This window comes from Homalodisca vitripennis, chromosome 2, assembly GCF_021130785.1.
Source record: "Homalodisca vitripennis isolate AUS2020 chromosome 2, UT_GWSS_2.1, whole genome shotgun sequence".
In the NCBI taxonomy this organism is placed as follows: domain Eukaryota; kingdom Metazoa; phylum Arthropoda; class Insecta; order Hemiptera; family Cicadellidae; genus Homalodisca; species Homalodisca vitripennis.
The window spans coordinates 93,989,868-94,010,000 of record NC_060208.1 but is presented as its reverse complement, the minus strand read 5'-3'; the positions used below and the strand labels follow the sequence as shown (position 1 = coordinate 94,010,000).

Below are 20,133 nucleotides of genomic sequence, written 5' to 3'. Positions count from 1 at the left end.
GTTGTCAGATTTGGTTATTTTAAACTTATGTTGTTATTACGTTCTGATCCGATATTCAAAGCCGTGTGACTTACTACCAAGACGCTACGTTTTTATGACACGAGTAAAATCATGACCATGAGTAAAAATCAGACATGAGTAAAATCATGACATCGAGAAGTTTAATTTTTCAAAACCAAACATATTTTACTTAACCAAAATTAACTTTAGTGCTTACAAGTTTCTATAATATTTTGATAGTCACGAAAAGGGTATGATGCGGCAGCAACAGCGAGTAGACCTAATATAGATATCGAAACTAGCCTTGTAACTCCGCCAATCTCACTTAAACAATTAATCAGAACTTCTGATGGTTTTTCCTTAGGTAAATGAATTACTCACGTGGCGACTTAATTTGAATAAATAAGTTTAATTTCGAATCTTTACTCACTTATACAATCGGTTTTAAATTAATAGTATACAATAATATATTAAATAATTTAGGAACAAACAAAATTCAAAAGATGATCTTAACAATATTGAATTAATTAAAGTGAGAGAGAGGACGCGGACCAAGATGTTACCTACTTGTAATTTTAAAAACTACTGACGACCATTGGCTCAGCAGATCAAGCGGCGATCATCGCCTCAGCGGCCGTGGCCAATCAAAGAAGACTAGGGCCTGTGTGAGAGGCTAGCTAGCCCTGGAGCAGCAATTTGTATCAGCAGTGCACGAGGCTAGCTGCACAATTTCAGCTCCATAACTTTGCTCTATTTCTACTGTAATAATACTCGATTCCAGTTTCTGGGCTTAAAACCTTAAATTACTTGGTTGGTGACTATTAATTGGTCAGATTAACTATTAATATTGAGAAAATTGGTTACTTATAAAATGTGACCGATAGCGATATATTATATTAATTCTGAAATCATAGTTAACATAATAATAACAGTTAATATTTATGTAATTCAATTTGTATTGATTATCAGAAACATAAACGGAAATAGTGGGTGAAATATAAAAAGTATAAGAAATTAATTATAGGTTGGGCACTGTACTCACAAGGCCGATCCTTTTCGATCCACTAAGCCGTCGTGTGATGTAGGTGGAGGAGCTACCTCGCCACAGCAGACCATGCAGCCTATTGCACTTGCTACTTTTTCTGCTAAGGAAAGCCCTAGGAATGTAAAGTCATTCAACGAAACAGCTCCACTCGTATAAACGTGACAAACACCTCACAGCTCGCCATATCTAAAGCAGAAAATTTTGGGTTATTGAGTGCTCCTCATTGATATAGAAAATGTTGATTACAGCCTTACTCCTTCCTTGGTGATTTTGAGGATTGTGTTAACTTCAAATTAAGAAACAAGTACTAAAATTTAAAAAAAATAATAAAATAAATCTTTCTATTTTTACTCCTAACAAAGACTCAAATAGAAATAGAAATTAAAAGCGTACATGTTTAAGGGATACTGGTAGACCGAGTGAAAGGAATTACTGTTTTGGGATAACTTATATTTGGACACCTGTACCTCTAGGAGACGGGCCAATGTTTATTATATAGAGTCTCTAAAACATAACCAGATTTGTTCCTAGAATATACTCCAGAGAAAGTTTGTATGTGTTCAGACCGATCATGAATGTGGCAACCGCTCAGCTCTGGAAATCTAAATAATCTGTAGCTTAGCGTCTCCTTGTTGGATGGAAGTTGTTAAAAATGTGAACACATCTGTGTCTAAATGTAATACTTGTATACATGTCTACATGTCTTGTTTGTGGTGGTTTTATTTTTGTGGTTAAAAATCACCACAGTGGCGTCTAATATTTTACAACTAAAATTATGATTAGATAGATATCCAGCAATGTACGAAGATTAAATAGTAGTAAATAAATGTTATCATCAACTTATCTTCACCAGAACGCTAACCTCTTAAAACAGTCTGTTCCTTAAAACAAAATAGGTTACCTATTTGCCTTTGGCCACGAGGTAGCAGGTCGGATACGTTCCATGGAGTTGTCTCATCTTGTGTTTAATCATTCATTATATTGTATATTTCGAATGATTGAAAGGATCCATTTTCAGTTCTCACGCTAATTGAAACCATCTAAGCATACCGTACTCCTCTGACATTGCCTACGACAGGAGGTCGTTAGAATACCCATATTTATCGTAGTTTTAAGTTGTAACTTCCGTAAATGTAAAATCAAGAATAATAAAAGTTGTAACGAACTAAACGCCCGTAACGTAAACAACGTTTGCGACGTTTGGTTTCAATATTTACAATGAGGTTTTTGTTACAAAGTCACGAGTTTGGACGTATATCGAAAACTTTGGAAAAATGGAATTCAAGTGAGGTAATTTGTTTTAAAAAATTAATATTATAGCTCTTTACAAATTATCTAGGAAAATCTTGCCTCTGAGTTCGAAGTTTAGAGCCAAAGCGTTATGAAAATTACGTAGTAAAGCAACCCACAGTCATCATGACACCTCCTGCTTGTCGGAATTCGGTCACTATCTTCTAAATTAGCCAAGCTCATCCGCAACGGATCATCAACTGTGTGATTGCGTCGTTACTGTGACGACATTCCTCTCCGCTCTTCATTTTCTACTCATTCACCTTCTCCCTTTTCCCCACTACTAGCCTAAAGTTTAGATATGATTGACCAGCGTCCGCTGGCCACAAGCGGCGTTTTCGACAAGGAGGTACCGGCAAGGTAATATTATTAACCGGCAAGGTAAACTCTCCAAAATTAAGAGCTCATTTACCTTTAGAATTTGGCATACTTTAATTTACTAATGTGACAAAATAAAGAAGTATTCAGGTTGTAACAAAAACTCCTCTACTCTTCTTTGATCGTGTTTGTATGTTTTATTTTAATTGTATTAAATAAACTCCATGACTGGCAATGTGGTGATGCCACTTTAAATAGTTATTGTTTAATAGCATCAAATTTTGAGCTAAAAGTATATTTTCTCATTCTTAAAATGTTTTTGTTTTAAAATTAACATCATCATATTATATGAATATGTAATTACATTTGAAAGCAATAAGGCATAAAAGTTTACCTATACTGAATAAAACATCACCTAGAAATTAAATTGTACATTTTTTTGCTCTTTCATATTTGTACATCAGAATTGTGTGTATTTTAGAAGTTTATATAGAATTTATACTTATGAAAAACAACGAATACGTAAATTCCTAATGCTATCTGGTCAGGTGGTCTGTTCAACTAAGGAGTTAGTTGTCAAATAGGACATACCTGTATATAGTAAATTAGACCTATTTAGCTGTCAGTTCTATAAAAACGAACTAAACAGGTAACCTAAAGAATCAAACAAAATGTGAGGTCTCAGTATGATTTTGACAAGTTTATCTAGAAAGACCCAACAAAAAAAACTACCCTGTTTCTAGATTTACCGCCATCTTATTTCCGCCGTGAAGATCGCAATTTACTTTTGGCCACTGTTCAGTTGTCAGCGATTGGTCATTTAGTGCAGGCCTATTGTGACCTGTATTCTTTATTTCAGTTGTAAGAAAGTGTTTTTGCTTTAATAAGTGCGTGTTTGGAGGACACATTACATGGTTGTTGTGATTTTTGCCTATAGTTGCTCAACGCTCTGGTGTGATTTGTTAGTTTTAACCATGATTGTAGTTATCCACTTGAGGAAGAGATCAGATTGCAGATATCAAAACGTATTTCTTATTTTTTGTATTTCTCAATGGTGGTAAATGTCTGAAAATAACCTGTTATCTATAGGATATACTAGCACCCATCTTTAATTGTTTTCTTATTTATTTATTTTCCTCTTTGTTTCTTTTTATGCTAAGTATTATTTATCTATAAAAATAGCTATAGGCCTAATTTGGCCCATAGTTGAAAGAAATAGCTCCACAATTCAAAGTCTCTGTGAAAATTCGCCTTTATGAAGAAAAATTACAGAATGAAGGGATCCAAGAAGTGTGCATTATAAGTTTGGTCATGAGTTAGTCATTTGTAATTGTTGCTCCAAAACAGGTTCAAATGACTCTATAGATTGATTTTTATATGGCTTTAGTTAAAAAAAGAACAACATGAAGACAAGTTTTTGTAGATTTAAACATTAAATTATTAACTATATGCATAGGCTACATAACTTATCAATAAGGTAGGAGTACTGCAAACTAAGTGTTGCATAACAGGCTTTGCTAAAGTTTTATGGAAAATTACAAATATATAACGCATGACATTCTCGAGATATTACATGGACAGATAGAAACAGATCCATGAATAATGTTGCACTGAGGAATGTATGGAGGGACATCATGAAATGTCATGTTGTCTATGAAGAAGTGAAGTTTCATTCCAAATGTTAAGTTCAATCCTCAATTTGTTTTTGAGATATACTGCAAAGGACAGAAAGACAGGCAGAACAGGATTCAGCCCTCTGTGTGATGGCAGTTTTAATTCGGTGCCATTGGGAGACATGCACCATCACCCATTTTGCCTTTGAAGAATGGAAACCTCATGCAAAATTCTCAGTCTATTTGGTTCTCAAGATGTTCTTGGGAGATTGACAGAATTGAAATTTGTTCAATCCCTGGATGATAAAATAGGCTTTGAAAATACTCAGCTATTGTTAAAAAGTTGATCTCTATTTTTTACTTTTTAATGTCTTATAGATACTTCACTCCTTACTCTTCCCTAATTACTCAACTCATAGCTACAATATATCTGATATAATTTACTGTTGTCTTTTTCTTGATACAGTATTTTTTTTTCTTTCCAGAAGATGGGTGATCATATCAAGCTAAGACCTGAAGACCTTGCTCATATCCGGGATTGGGTTCAGAAACAATCCCACCTTCCTACAGGAATTCCAGGTATGTACAACTCTAATAAAACTCTTATTCGTATTAGTACAACCCCAAATAATTTATTACCAAAATATATTTCCAGTTGTGTATGCATATGTTTGATTTTGTTGTCATATGTATTACCAAGACTTTGATTACTCTAAATAAAAGGCTTTATTAAAATGTTGTCCCTTTCTTCTGTTTGTTGAAAAGACTGATTGGTTACGCTGATGAAGAGATCTGTTTCCAAGGTAGATTGATTTCAAGTACGCCTAAACATTTCAAAACATAAATTGCAGTTTTTTATGCTTTTTGTGTTTTAGAATTTTAGAGATTGATTATTATATCTACTTGAATAAAGCTAGGAGCAATATTTACCTAATACTTGGTACATTGGCACAAGTGTAACTCCAAACTGGAGTAGCAAAGCCCACTGGAGGTTCTGAGGGATGGACTTCCAGGGTGCAATGTAGAGAATAGCATTAAATGATTAGTTTTGAAGATTTTTCAGACTTGAATTTTCTACTTATTGAGAATTTTGCCTAATGTTTTATTCTGTAAGCAAAAGTAAAGCAAACATCATAAATAAACAGAGTTTAGTTCAACATTTACTCGATGTCAACACAAGATATTTTGATGAAAAATTAAGTTTCTCTTTACCTTGATTTATAGACATCACTTCCTTTAAAAATGTTTAATTTAAGAGCTAACGAGGATAATCTCTCGTGGCTGAACATATTCCTGGTGTAGGTTTTCAACTTCCACAAGTAAAAAATATCTCCCACACATAAGAACGTGCATACGTAAGAAACAAAATGGCATACCGAGCCATATATATATATATATATATATATATATATGTGCTACCATGAGAACCGTTGCAACAGGCTGATTATGTATACAAAATCTATATCAAAACAGGGAAACATTTTCCAACTACTGCTAAAACAAATATACTCGTACATATTGCAATACAAAAATGTGGCATCTGCACTTTTTAGATTTGTGCAGTCTATAAAATTGTATTAAAACTTGCCCCCAAAACATTATTTGCAGATAATTGGAAAAGAATTGTTTAAAATAGCATTAAATATCTAGGCTAAGCCCAAAATTTGGAAAATTTTAATATTTAACACTATACTCTATGTGATGCAAATTAAGGAAGTTATATTAGTAAACCACATTCAGTACTGAACGTTTTACAGTAACGGACCTGAAGTTATATATTTTCTGAGACGAATATCAGGCATAAGCAAGCAAAGCAAGTTGAATTATTTACTCAAAAGAATAGCATTTATGAATGCACCAAGAACAAGTTAAATATGTTCTGGACACTGATAGAGAAACAACAAATTGGATTGGGAAAGTAAATATATCCAATTAGCTAAGTTATATAAGAAAAATAATAAGGATATAGCTTCTTGCACTTTATTAAGAATAAGATGACCAAAACACACAGGGTGGCACATATGAGAAATTTAAAGGTGTTATAGGTTAACTGAATAAAACACTTTTAGGCAAGAAAACAAATTCATTATATGAAATTCCTTACATATTACCACACAATGTTATAGCAGTTGTTCGAAATGTCCACCTTGATTTTTTATACACTTCATACCAAGACTGAGAACAGAATCACAAATTTTTAGTGATAAAGGTTTATCGTTATTAACAAGTTTAAATGCATTTCTAATTAGGTTTCTGAGTTCGTCAAGATTTTGCGGTTTAGAAGCATACATAGTCTCCTTTATAATACCCTACAGTGAAAAATCACATGAGGTCAGATCTGGCGAGCGTGCAGGCCAATCGATTGTACCACTGCAACCAATCCATTCATTAAATGTGTTATTTAAAAAATCTCAAACTTGGATACCAAAATGTGCTGGGGTAGGTACCATCTTGTTGCCAAATGAGTGAATGAATATTGAAAACAGGATTGTTTCTGAGCTCGGGAACTAATACTTTTTGTAGCAACAGTAAGTAACTTTCTCAATTAACATTTCCTTGAAGAAAATAAGGACCAATCAGTGCATTACTCGAAATACCTCCCCCTACCATAACACCAGGCACATTGAGTTCTGCTTGGATTATGTTATAAGGATTTACATCCAACCAGTACACGCAGTTATGCCGATTAATGTGTCCACTTAGTTTGAAACATGCCTCATCACACCACAAAATTTATCCCAAGAAATTTGGATCAGCCTCTAAACGGATAGTTATTGTCTCACAGAATTCCAATCGCCTATCGGAATCATCCTCGTGAAGCGCTTGGAGTAAAAATGGACAGTATGGCTTAAATTTTAATTGCTTTAAAATTCTTTGCACGCTTCTATTTGATATTTCTAGTCCAGCAGATGCCTTACAAGTCAATTTACCAGGACTGGCTACAAAAGTTTGAGCAACTGTCAGCAGGTTTTCTTTTTGTAAATTGATCATGGACGACCACAACTTCGGAGCATTTAAAACGCTTCCTGTTTTTTCAGATTTTGTATTTACCTTCCAAATATATTGTCGAGTGGGTATTGTGACACCTGGATATTTACCACTAAGTTCTTCAATTATTATAACAGTATTTTTATTACGCTTCCACCACAAATGAAGGATGTAAACTCGTTGTTGAGCTGTAAACATGAAAAAAAAAACACACACACACACACAAACAAACAACATGCAAAGCGCGTCACTTTACACGAGCCACTGGAACAGACAACAATGAACTTACTCCGTGTTGCTGCCAACTTAACATTGTTACCAATCTAATCCCAATTTATGAGGAAACTGACATATGGGCCACCCTGTACACTGGCAAAAGAAGCTGTTTTGTTTGTACAGTTTATGTATAGTGAAATCATTTATCCATTTCTCAAAATTATAGTGATTTCCCATACATTCTGAATCTTTATCACAACTTTCATACCATAACTTCCCTTCTGAATAAAATATGAGTTGATGGTTACAAACTGAAATCTTGAGTATGTCACTGTTGACCATTAAATACTAAATCCTGCTATTTTATAAATAAGCTTGAGTCACTTTCAGTAATAATCATCAACCCAACAGCAGGAATAATTTTAAATACCTCAAACTTAGTTGTAGTTCTTAAACAGCAACTACAAATACATACTTTTAAACATGATATTTAGTATATGTTATATAATTATGCTGTATCTACATATGGTGACTGTTGCGTACCTCACGACTTTAGCCACTACGACATTCATTTGTTCATTTTATTTTACCATTATATTGTCAGCTCCAGAAACATTACGTATTAGAAATATTTTATAGGCCGACCATTACAATAATTACATAAATGTAACAGTGGTTAAAATAAGTAAATTCCATAAAACATGCCAGAATTTTTAAATACAGTTAAGCTGGAATCTCTTAGACATTATGTAAATGTAGACATAATTGCATTGAGTGAACATTGATTGGAAGTAGATGACAAATATTTTCAATGAATAACTTTTCTACAACTGCTAATTATTGTAGAACTATTGAGAGAAGTTTGTTTCTATCTGCTTACTGAAAAATGTATTCTGTTCAATGAAAGAGACTGTAGCAAACTTAGTGTTTCAGATGTTTCTCTAAAGAACTAATATATCTAAATTTAATATTTGAACTATTTATTTCTATTAAACAAGTTAGGATTAGTTTTCTGTAATACAAACCATAATATATTTTGGTTTACTTTGACAGATGACCAACTAAAACTATTCATGCACAGCTGTTACTATAAGCTTGAGAACACTAAAAGGGCAATAGAGACCTACTACACCATGAAGAGTAGTGTTCCTGAATTCTTCGATAACAGATCCTTAGGCTGTCCTGGCATCAAACACATCCTTAATGTTTGGTGAGTTTTTGTCCATCAATTCAGTAATACTTTAGTAAGGATTCTCAACATTTTTATTTATATCATTAAATTAGAAGTGTTTTTATTTCTATTAAATCATAGATGATTTTCAATTGTTCTACCCATATATTAGAATAAGAATAAGAATATGTTTTATTGTCGTTCAGGCTTACAAAAGCATTGACAAAGTTATTTATATTGAGCAGTATTGCCACGTCACTAACCTACTTAAATAAATAATATAAGGATATTTAAAGTTACAACAAATAAGTCAATAAATAAAAAACAGTTAAAAATGTATTACTTAATAAAATCTTAACAACTTAATCTCTATGAAAACTAGAGATCAAAATAACAATAGAAACAATATAAGTTATACATACATAAACAAAACATAAATTTATTTATTAATAAAATTAGACAAACACTTATTATAAAACGTTAATAAATAATTAAGTACAGTTGCACAGTATAAAAATAAATTCTTAGTTTAAAAATTGATCACAGACAGTAAAAAAAATTCATTTAAAGAATAAAAGGGATTGTTGAGTAACCACTTATAAAATTTGTGTTTAAATATCTTAACTGAATTTTCATTTATAAGGTGAATAACCTTATTGTACACTTTAATAGACAATACAATATGACTAGATAAAGATTTGCTTAGTCTGTGATACTCAATTACTGCCTTATTCTTGTTACGAGTATTGTGGTCATGAATTTCATTTGTAAATTTTAACAAGTCATGATTCTTCAAAATGAAAGTAATCAAATCAAATATATATAAGTTTATGATTGTTTGCACTTCTAATTTAGTGAACAAAGGTCTACAGTGAGCTTTTGTTTCTGATTTTGTTATTACTCTAATTGCTTTTTTTTGAAGAATTAAAATTTCATCGATCCTAGAACAGTTGCCAAATAAAATTAAACCATATCGAAAAACTGATTGAAAATAAGCATAATAAGCTGTTTTCAGATAGTGACTTGGTACACAACTTGTTAATTGTTTTAAAAGATATATAACTCTTGATAATTTTGAGGATATATAATCTATATGAGCCTGCCAACTTAACTTATTATCAATGTAGATTCCTAAAAATTTAGTCCTGGAAACCCTATCCTTGTCAATATTATTGCTGTCCATAGTTCTTAACGTAAATAACATCTTTTGAGTTTTATTTTCATTGAGCAAAAATCCATTTGTTCTGAACCAAGAAGCAGCATCTGTTATAGTGGCTTGAGATAGTAAATTAAGTTCATTCACATTATTGATTAGAATACATTAGAATACAGTTGTAAAAATTATATTCATATTGATAAACAAAAACAAAGTTATTAATGTTGTATATGAACCGACATCTCCACAACAGTATTTTCTACTTTGCAAACAGGGCAAATACATATGCTGAAAAGCTCTTAATGTGTAAAATTGTAAAATTAAATTTAAAATCATAAACAATAACAGAGTTGCGGTAACACAATTAAATTGTATATAGATCTTTCAAATCATTCAATATAATAAGTGTTTATCTGTGTTCACAATGCTAAAATTATAATGTATCTATAATAGAGTCTCACTAGACTAAACTTTAAAAACAAATTCATGATTACTCAGTTTATTTATTCATTTCTTTTACACACTTGATGTCAATGTATATACAGCATATTATGGTTAAAAATCCCAATAAACCAGGCTGTTTTATAATCTCAGAGAAAATTTTCTATTTTACTAAATTTTTAAGATTGTCCTGTATTATACTTTTTCTTATAGTATTATAAACATTACACTTAAATCATTTACACATGTACACATAGAATCCATCTATTTTAAAATTATTTAAAGTCTATTTTTAATATAAAAAGCAAAATAAAGGACTTTTGACAAAAAATAAATATTCTTTTTTGTACATTAACACTCTTATAAGACTATTGACGATGTAGAGGGTCCTGGTACATTTTTATCAGTATATTTAAAATGATTAACTGGACTCCAGACAGTTATGGTAAAACCATAACCTTTATTAAGAACTCAACCTGTATAAAAAAACTTCTAACCCAATAAGCTAAATACATACCAACAAATGTAATGGCTCTCATCTGAACATGAAACTTGTGCTTCTCTGCTTGTCACTGGCTGCACTCAGTAGCAAAATGTTTTCTTGTCTAATTTTTGGTAATACATATTTGCCCACCTCAAATTTATCATTGTCACTAATGATCACTAACCTCCTTGGGTAAGGTTGTTTTATAATAAAAGTGTTATAATTCATATAGATCGAAATTGTAATCTACAGAGACAATATTGAGTTCCTAGGGAATTTGCTAAGATGCAGTGGCGTAACTAAAGGGAAGAGGATGAGGGGGATAGAATACTCCATAAAAATCTTTTTAACATACTGTATGTATAATAGCAATTAATTTAACTTTTTTAAATACAGAAGTAAAATAGAATTTAAAACATTTGCCTTTGTTATATGTTAAAGAAGTATAACACTATGTTTCAAGGATTGAAATCTACCATCTTCCTTAGATGCCAAAAAGCTTAACTCATAAACATGCACCTAAAACCTAAAAAGTGCGGCGATGGGCTGCCACTTAAAAAGGCAAATTACATGTCACAACACACAGACACCTGTGAAAGCAGCAGAACACATGTGATTTATGCTCTTCTTTGCATTGCCTTCGCATGGTTCATTTACTCCAGTCTGCACTTCAAGCTGTTGGTATACCAGCAAAGGTATTATGATAAAACCTTTTTGGGTGGCAGTTAATTGCACATTTAAAGTGTATGTTTATATATTACGTTTATTATATATTACGAACTTGAGGATGAGGGTATATTTCAATCTTCTAAACATAGTGTAACTTTTTGTAATGGATAACAATGGCAAATTTCCAAAATCTTATTATCCTTTCAAACCATTTATTGTTGATAACAAACTTTAATCAAAGGGCATTAAAACATTTTACATTGAATTAAGTCTATCTAACTTTACATTTATACAGATTTATTCCATATTGCCTGGAGTGCTCTTCAATCAAATTCATTTCAATAAAGCCAAGTCCTAGTTACGCCACTTCTAAAATGATATATAACAACCTAACCCTACATATTTACAGCCGGATGTGTATGTTGCCAAAGACCACTCAACGAGGATACTACGTTTTGTTTGCAAAGCTCCACATAACAGAGCCAGCCCAGTTCCATCTTGACGATGCTATCAAGCTGCTGTTCATGGTGATAGATACTCACCTCCGTTCTCACAGTACTGCCTCTGGGATGGTCTTCCTCTTCGACATGCAAGGAGTCACCCTCAGTCATCTAACTAGGATAAACCTATCCTCTGTCAGGAAGTACTTTGTCTATGTACAGGTGAGCTTATCTAGTCATTCAAGGTTCATTCATGAAATTAAGGCCATGACAGACTAGACTATTCAAGGTTAAAATCTGAAGTATCAAGATTATAATAAAAATTTGTTTATGGGTGAATTTAATTTATAGACATAATAGTTCTTCGCAATTGTTGTTTAAGCTGTTAAAAAGTCATTTATAAACTCATCATAAATACATGATGTAAAAGTTTTTGGAGTTTGAAATCATTGTTGTTTCCAAAACTGTGCGGTTATAACCATAGTTGATTTTTGTTCAAATATTCAGAACTAAACAAAAATATCATGGCTCAGTTTCCACAAAATATTGATGAGAAATTATAGCTAAAATTTCTTTAGATATAAATTTTAAATGCAATATACAAAATTATTAAGTAATTGTTTAACATAAAATTATAATATATACAGAGCTTTGAGTTTTTTTATGTCCATAAGCACAGGCATCATTAGACAATTGCTTCAAAATTACCTCAGTAGATACAAATCATACAATTTTCTTATCCCTCAAATCAGAGATTTACACCTTACTCATACTAAAAACTACCTTGAGTTTAAATTAATTAATAATTCTTCAAAATCATTATTTCCGCTCCACATAATTAAGCTGTCAAACAGAATTTTCAAGGATTATTTTAGATTTTGTCTATTTTTCGGACATATTTTCATTAAAAAGTCTTAAAAGTTTTTTTAAATAGCTCTTTATAATATTATTCTTTTTATATTTCAGGAAGCAATGCCAGTTCGTCTCAAGTCAATTCATATTATCAACGTAAACCCCGTGATGACACACATAATGTCAATAATAAGGCCATTCATTCACAAACAGCACTTTCAATATGTAAGTATGATGATTGAAAATATCCTGACTAACATCCTCAATAGAAAGTTAAAACCTAAATAAAATAGTGTTATACGCTACAGTCTTTTCTCTTTACTAGGTATTGTACTTTGTAGGTCCACTCCATTAGATTTATGTAAAGGCTAGATTAGAACATGGTTTGAATATCCATAGTTCAGTCTTTAATTTAGAAGGACACCATAGCCAAAGATATGATACATTGTTAAAATTCAGTTTGGCTCAAAACAGCTGTGGGTCAGCAATTTCCTAGAATTTAATTGGACAGTCATAGAATTCAATGAGACAGTAACAGAGGCATATTCATCCAACTGTCCTCAACAAAGGAAATCTGACATTAGGGAAGGTCACCTAATGGGAATGTAACAAAAAGTAAGAAAGCTATGCAACAGAACTGCAAACAACCAGGACTGAAGTAGATATAAAATAAATTAACTTTATATTGTAAGGATATAAGGAAAGCTAAAAGAGAAAACTTTAGAAGATTCTACAAAGAAGTCACTTCATCTCTGCTGCAAGAAGGCTGCATAAAACCATGGTAAGAGAGAGCTCTTCTCTTCTTGAACATTCACTTTCCGGATATTTAAGCTTCGCTAGTTCAAGATGTAAAAATCAAAAGTAAATTGGAAAAAAAGTGAAAACTATTATGATACTACAAAAACTGGAGTGGGGAATAGGAACTTTATCCCTGTTTGAATTAGCAGGTGTTATATATAGCAGGTGTTATATATAGCAGGTGTTAGTCTTTTCAAATTTGCTACAAATGGACATAGAGAGTGTTACATCGTCTGATTAAGTAGATGAGAGGCACTTTAGCTCTTGATGCATACCAGATAAGGGCCAAAGTAATGTTTATTCTCAGGGTTGGGAAGAAAAAATACTCAATCAAACCTTATTTTTGCTCAAAACTATGGACAAAATAATAAATAATCATACAAGAACAGGGGATTTGGAAATGACACTACTGCATTCCAGCCAGTATGTAGATATAGAGGGACTTTTTTAATTAACCTCTTTTAACTGACTAAGACTAAACAGAAGATGTTTGAAAACAAACAAACAGAGATATGTGCTTTCCTGAACAAAATAGAAGAATTTGCCTACATTCCACACAATGCAATAAAAAGATCATTGGAGGGAAGAGGAGTGGACTATGATGGATAGTTAATATGCTGTATATAAGAATATTTGAGGCTCAGGTAAGAGGAAACATCATCAAAGTAAATTTTAAAAGAGGCTAACCCAGAGAAAGATTATTTCACCCTTGGAACCTGATTATGGATGAGCTCGTTGGTTCATTAAGAAAAAAGAACTCACATACTTTGACTATAAAAATGAAAGAATTATCATCACTGCCAGATGCAGAATCAATGTCTACTCTATGATCTTATACAGGTTGAACTGGACTGCACAAGGAAATTGAACAAATAGTGTAACTAACCATTAAAACCACTGTAGTGCCATTTTGAAAAAAATAAGAGATTGAACTTAGGGACCATTAAGTTGGATATAGAAATATTGATAGTAGAAATCAGACATAAAATATCTAGGAATAGTAACTGACCAGATAGATACTCACATGGATCAGACATGTGAAAGAAATTACTGAACATGTCACTTCATCCCTAATTATTTGTAAAGAATTGCAGAGAGAACATAGGGTTGTAGGTGAACAAGTATAGTAATGTGGATGTATACCATAATAGTCAGACCAAGTATTAAAACTGGAACCATTGCTGGGCTAGTAAATTATAAGGTTTAGCAACAGCCAAGACTACAAACTAATTTAAAGTAAGCAATACTTTTACAGGTGAGAAGGAGTCAAAGTGTAAAAATATAATAGATTTTCTAATTACAAAATTCATTAGCTTCACGCTTTTAAAATTGATGTAACCAATAATGACTGAATATCATGTGTTCAGCCTTAAAAGAAAATGTTTAAAAAGGCTTTATAGTTATATTGAATCAATCACAGACCAATATTAAGGTTAAAATTAAATCTCAAATTCTCTTTTAAAAAGATCGCATTTTACATTTTTAGCAAAACTCAGTTGTAACAATATTTTGTATTTAATTAGGGGAAAGAAAGGCAATGTGACCTAAAAGATATATTACCTACTCCTGCCCTATTGGGAAAAATCCTATAGCAAATCTGCCAGAAAGTAACCTACTCATTTGAATAGGATCAAGATTGGACAGCTCTTGTACTCTAATCTAATTGCTGTCTTGTATTTACTCTCCTCCTAGTTAGTGCATCATATTCTACTAACAAATAATAAGATATTTCATGTCCTCTTTGACTGAATCTACTCTAGACATTGAAGCTACCTCAGATACTCATTAAGATAATAATGTCCTGTTAAAGAAGTATTTAATCTTAGCCTGTTCCGAAGCAGCTATTCTTGCCTACAGTCATAGTTACCTAGTAACTCTTTGGCTAATTTCAAACCTACCGTTATAATGCCCCATGGTTTTCCTTAGTTGTCTTCTCTTACCATAAGTTTCATTTAAATAATGCATTGGTCAGTTTGCATCTGGTTAAGGTGCTATTATGCCTGCGAAAGTTCCTTCTGGTTACTTCATAACCTCCATTGTTCTTTTCAACACTGGTATATCTCAGTACCCAGAGGAGGATGAGTATGTTGTGTTTCCCCTCATCATCAAGGGTCTGATTACAGTTCCACACCATATTAGAGTTAATGATACTTGAGGAATTGGCAGAGAGAATTAGCTGGTCAAGTATGATGTATTTTAAACCTACAGTTCTAGTGCTTGTCACAGGGTGACAATTTGCAATTTTAAGGACTCCCATTGCCTAGCAGCCAGGGCTTCACTTCATATATGTAAAAAAAGAACTATGAAATCACATGTGAAAAATTAAAAATTCAATACCATTGTTTTACATGTCTACAGAAATATAGTACTGAAAATTTGAATTAAATCATTAATTGGACAAAATTGTGTTTTCTCAAATTCTAGATCCACCTGCACAGCCCTGAAGAAGTAAAGGACCTTTATGAGTTTGTGCCAAGAGAAATCCTTCCGAAGGATTATCAAGGAGAAGAAGCTTCTTTGGAGACCCTAACAAGTAAGAGATCAATTCTTATTCTTATTGTATAGTGTCAAACATCATATTAATGAGTTAATATATAAATTATATAAATAGAATATGAGGTTTACTCAGTAGCGTGTATACATTATAATTTAGGGAGGTTCCAACCCATTGAGGAGTTTGGAAGGTGTGCAGAGAAAGGTCTAGGATCCACTGGGAGCTATGAAAATCCCACAAGACATGTTAATCGAACAAACAAACAAACAATATGTTGAATTACTGGGAACATCTTTAAGGCCATGCATATTTATTGAACTGAGTTATTCATTTACAACAGTTTTTGGTAATACTTATTGAAATGAGTGAGTACTGAATGATTTTGAAATAGTATTTCAATAATTACACTAGGAAAAAAGAATTAGTATTTAAATATTTTATGGAGTTACAGAATTATATACATATATATATCTTTAATAGAATATAGAAAAAACCTAAATTTTAAACTTTTGTGTTTAACAATTTGAGGTCAAATTCGAAGTAGAAATGTATACATAATATAATAAAATCTTTACATCATTCTGATATAGACACACCAATTGTATCAGTTGAAGTTGTAAAGTCTTCCATCAGGCTTGAAACTTAACTAAGTTAAAAACTAACTTAGCTTGCTGGATTGACAAAGATTTCTGTATTTATTATTAAATAAATATCTAATATCATTGTTTGTGTAGTGTTACTATTGAAATGTATGTACAGGAGTGTACTACTCTAGATTAACAGAGTAATACTCTAGTCTACTTGAAAATTGGGAGCTATTTATTTCCTTTTCTATACCATCAAAATAAATTTTAACCTAATTACAATGTGCAGATTTGTGCTAATAGTATTAAAATCTGTCTACTGATTTCCAGAGATTGGCTCTGCAATCACTTATTTATTCTGCTGTAAGTTGGCTATACTCACATGTCCCCAAACCTCAGCATTACAGTGATAGCTACTTTTACTTGTAAAGAATCTTTAGGTTAAAGTGATTCTATGCACGCTGATCAGGATAACACGAATATAGCAATCAAGCTGTGAATACAGAATTTGACAGTTAACACTGTCCTATCTTAGTTCTTCCCCTTTTTACTATCTCAGAAGTACTATACACTAATGAGTTTAGAACCTAATATTTTGAACATTTCCCGGTAGTTTCAACCCCCCACCCCCTATTGCACTGATCTGTTGGTGTTTGGTCCAGGATATATGTGGTCTGGACACCTCCAGAGCAGGTTTCTCTGTGCCTACTGCTTGACTTGTTTGTTTTTTTATTATGTTTTACACAATACATAGTCAATGATGAAACATTTCAACAGATGAAATGTCTAAGACAGATGCAATTTATCTAATTATAAAATTAAGAAAACTGTGTGTCTAATCTGACTGAGTGACAGTAATTAGATTTATCAACATAAAAACACATTAAACAGTTTCTAATTATCAAAACAATTTTAGCAACTTTCAAAAAAGTTTTAAAATAGGTCTTTAGGTTATTTTGAAAATTTGATCCTTTAAGAGTTCTATTGACTAGGAACTCTAACCAGTGGGAGAATTTGTGGATTGCAGTGGTAAGAGGAAATTCCAATAAAATAATAATTAAAGTAGATTTAGTCAAATTAATCCCAACATCACCTAACTTCTTTATCTTTTGGCGTAATTGCTTCATCCAGACCAATGTGTTGTTATTACAATATTACAACCTGTAATATATTATTTTACTCTACTTTAGAGAATTAAAAATAACACAGTTTCTTCATTTCAATAGAAAAAACAACAGAGGAGATCCGTACGAATGCAGACTGGTTCAAACAAGACGAGAAATTAAGGAATGATGAATCGAAGCGTCAGGGAAAAACAGAAGACACCTTCAGCATCCAAGGGTCCTTCAAGAAACTGGACATTGATTAAAATTATAAATATTAAAAAAAAAAAAACCACTCCATAATAGCAAAACTTTCCAGAATTGGTAATTTCAAGGAAAAATGTAAACTATACGAATAATGTTACAAGTAATTTAAGCTTGAAAAATGTATCTGACTTTTTGAGCAGAGAGCATCTATATAACTATACTTGGTTACTGTAATAATAATATTAGTATTAGAAAATAAATATTTTTAGTTTTTATAATATTTGAGTTATTTTTTACCTTCTTTTATTATTTTTCATTCAACCAAAGGTACTTTTACACAATATTCAAGTCCTTTATATAATTTAATCCAGTACTAAATTTAGTATTCTTTTTACCATCACCATTGTTTGAAATGTTAAAATATTTTCTGTAACGAAATAATAATATCAACCTGTTATTTTAAATACAGGTAAGAAGAAATCTGGTATTAGCATACATATAGGAAATTACTTAATTTTATTTCCATAGTGTTTGGATTGCAGGAAGAGCATTCTAAGTTAAAGAGCCCTGGTCAAATTTTAGGCTAAGGGCCAACATTTATGTGAAAATTGCCAGTATTGTGAACTGCTGTTAAGAGATTAGTTGAATATTTTTTTATAGCATGCTTGATGAAAAGTTTCATTACATTACATAATTAAAGTAATGACATGAATTGCAGTTTTATTAAATCTGTTGGAATTTTGCAAACTACACAAAGTAAGACATAGGAAACTATTGCTCTAAGTTGTATATTTTTTAGGTTATAAGCCTTTAATACCTGTCCTAAAATAACTTTTTACCTTTCAAGGGATAAGTTTTCCTTAAAAAGTGTCCTTCCCTAGGAGCAAAATTCAGTGACTATTATTGCTTGTGGAAAATTTCAAGCTTTTAGCTTAATCAGTTTGGCTGTTATTTTGTGCACATGGTAACAAAAAGACACTGCCTTTTGGATTACAAACCTGTAAGAAATACTTCACTTAGGCTCAGCCAATATGCCAATCTGTTAGTGGATTGATACTGAAATTCAACCAATGTACAACATTAAATGCATTTAAAAAATTCATTTTCATCTCACTCATTTCAGCAAATTCATTTGTGAGTTGATAAAAATGTTGCTTTACAATGATGACGTAATCCACCAAAATTGTTGCTAGCGAAGCTTAACTCTGCAATGGTATCAGTTATTAACACAGTCAGTAAAATTCAGTGTGCCTGAACAGTCCACAAATATTATTAATGAATTAAACCAGATGGATTACAGGGTTTCACCACCAATTCCAGTATGATACCAATTGAAACTCTGATAGCGAGGAAGATTAAAGTGAGTTTATGTAATTTTAATATAGAATATTGATAGTTTTTGTAATATTACTTGAGTTTAGAATTTGCTAACAGATATAGTTGTAATGAATGTAATTACAGAATACATATACAAATACAACATCAATTTATTCCCAAATACATTAAATACTGAAATGTAGTCAGGTAATTTAAACAAAAACAAAATTGTTGAAGTAGTGGTTCATCGTCTTCTTTCATGGAACTCAGCCACTGAGTAGAATGGATTAGAAAATTGTCCAAGAGCAAACATTAAAACTTCTTTTATATTGAGGTTTACTACAGTCATGATCTTCAGACTTATAAATGCTTCTCTACAACTTTCCCTGAACCATATCCCTGATAAGGCTCTTATAGCCCTCTTTTGCAACACCAATACTCTCTGGAGATTACTTGCTGAGGTTCTTTTCAGACCACTAGTCCATATCTAAGGTGTGTTTCCACAGAGAGTGATAAGCTACTGTTGCAGTAGTTGTATTACTTATTGATTTTATTTGTTGTATTGCATAAAGTGAGGAGTTAAGTTTAGGAAGGAGATTGTCAATATGCTGTGAACAGGACTCTTATCTACAATGATTCCAGAAACTTTACTTGGGGTTTTCTGTCCACTTCAAGAATTGCTGGAACTTCTTTGCATTGTCTCCCAAAAGCTAGTTAGTTTGTCTTCTCTATAACTATAAGGTCATTTAAGTGGCAATATCAATACACTATGTTTAATGCTGTGTAACATTTAACATCAAGCTTATCTCTCTTACTCCCACTCAAGAGTGAGGTGGTGTCATCAGCATACATCAAAGTCGTGCAGAAAGATTCAAGGTATTCAGGTAAATCATTTGTAAACAGTGGAAATAATACTGGTTCCTGTACTGACCCTGAGGTACTCCTCA

At 32.0% G+C, this 20,133-nt stretch overlaps 1 protein-coding gene across 3 annotated transcripts in view; it reads left to right on the top strand.

Moving 5' to 3' along the window:
• Window positions 1-18,147, top strand: part of LOC124354366 (alpha-tocopherol transfer protein-like) — a 40,403-nt gene extending 22,256 nt beyond the window's left edge. Inside the window, exons 2-8 of one of the 3 annotated variants that reach the window (XM_046804767.1) lie at window positions 4,752-4,845; window positions 8,524-8,680; window positions 11,801-12,053; window positions 12,798-12,908; window positions 15,906-16,014; window positions 17,119-17,120; window positions 17,786-18,147. In XM_046804767.1, coding sequence (XP_046660723.1) covers window positions 4,755-4,845; window positions 8,524-8,680; window positions 11,801-12,053; window positions 12,798-12,908; window positions 15,906-16,014; window positions 17,119-17,120; window positions 17,786-17,845 — 783 coding nt within the window. In that variant the 5' untranslated portion in view covers window positions 4,752-4,754 and the 3' untranslated portion in view covers window positions 17,846-18,147. The remainder of the gene's footprint in view (window positions 1-4,751; window positions 4,846-8,523; window positions 8,681-11,800; window positions 12,054-12,797; window positions 12,909-15,905; window positions 16,015-17,118; window positions 17,121-17,785) is intronic. The other 2 variants (XM_046804765.1, XM_046804766.1) reach the window with 2 other exon arrangements.
• The last annotated feature ends 1,986 nt before the right edge of the window (window positions 18,148-20,133 follow it).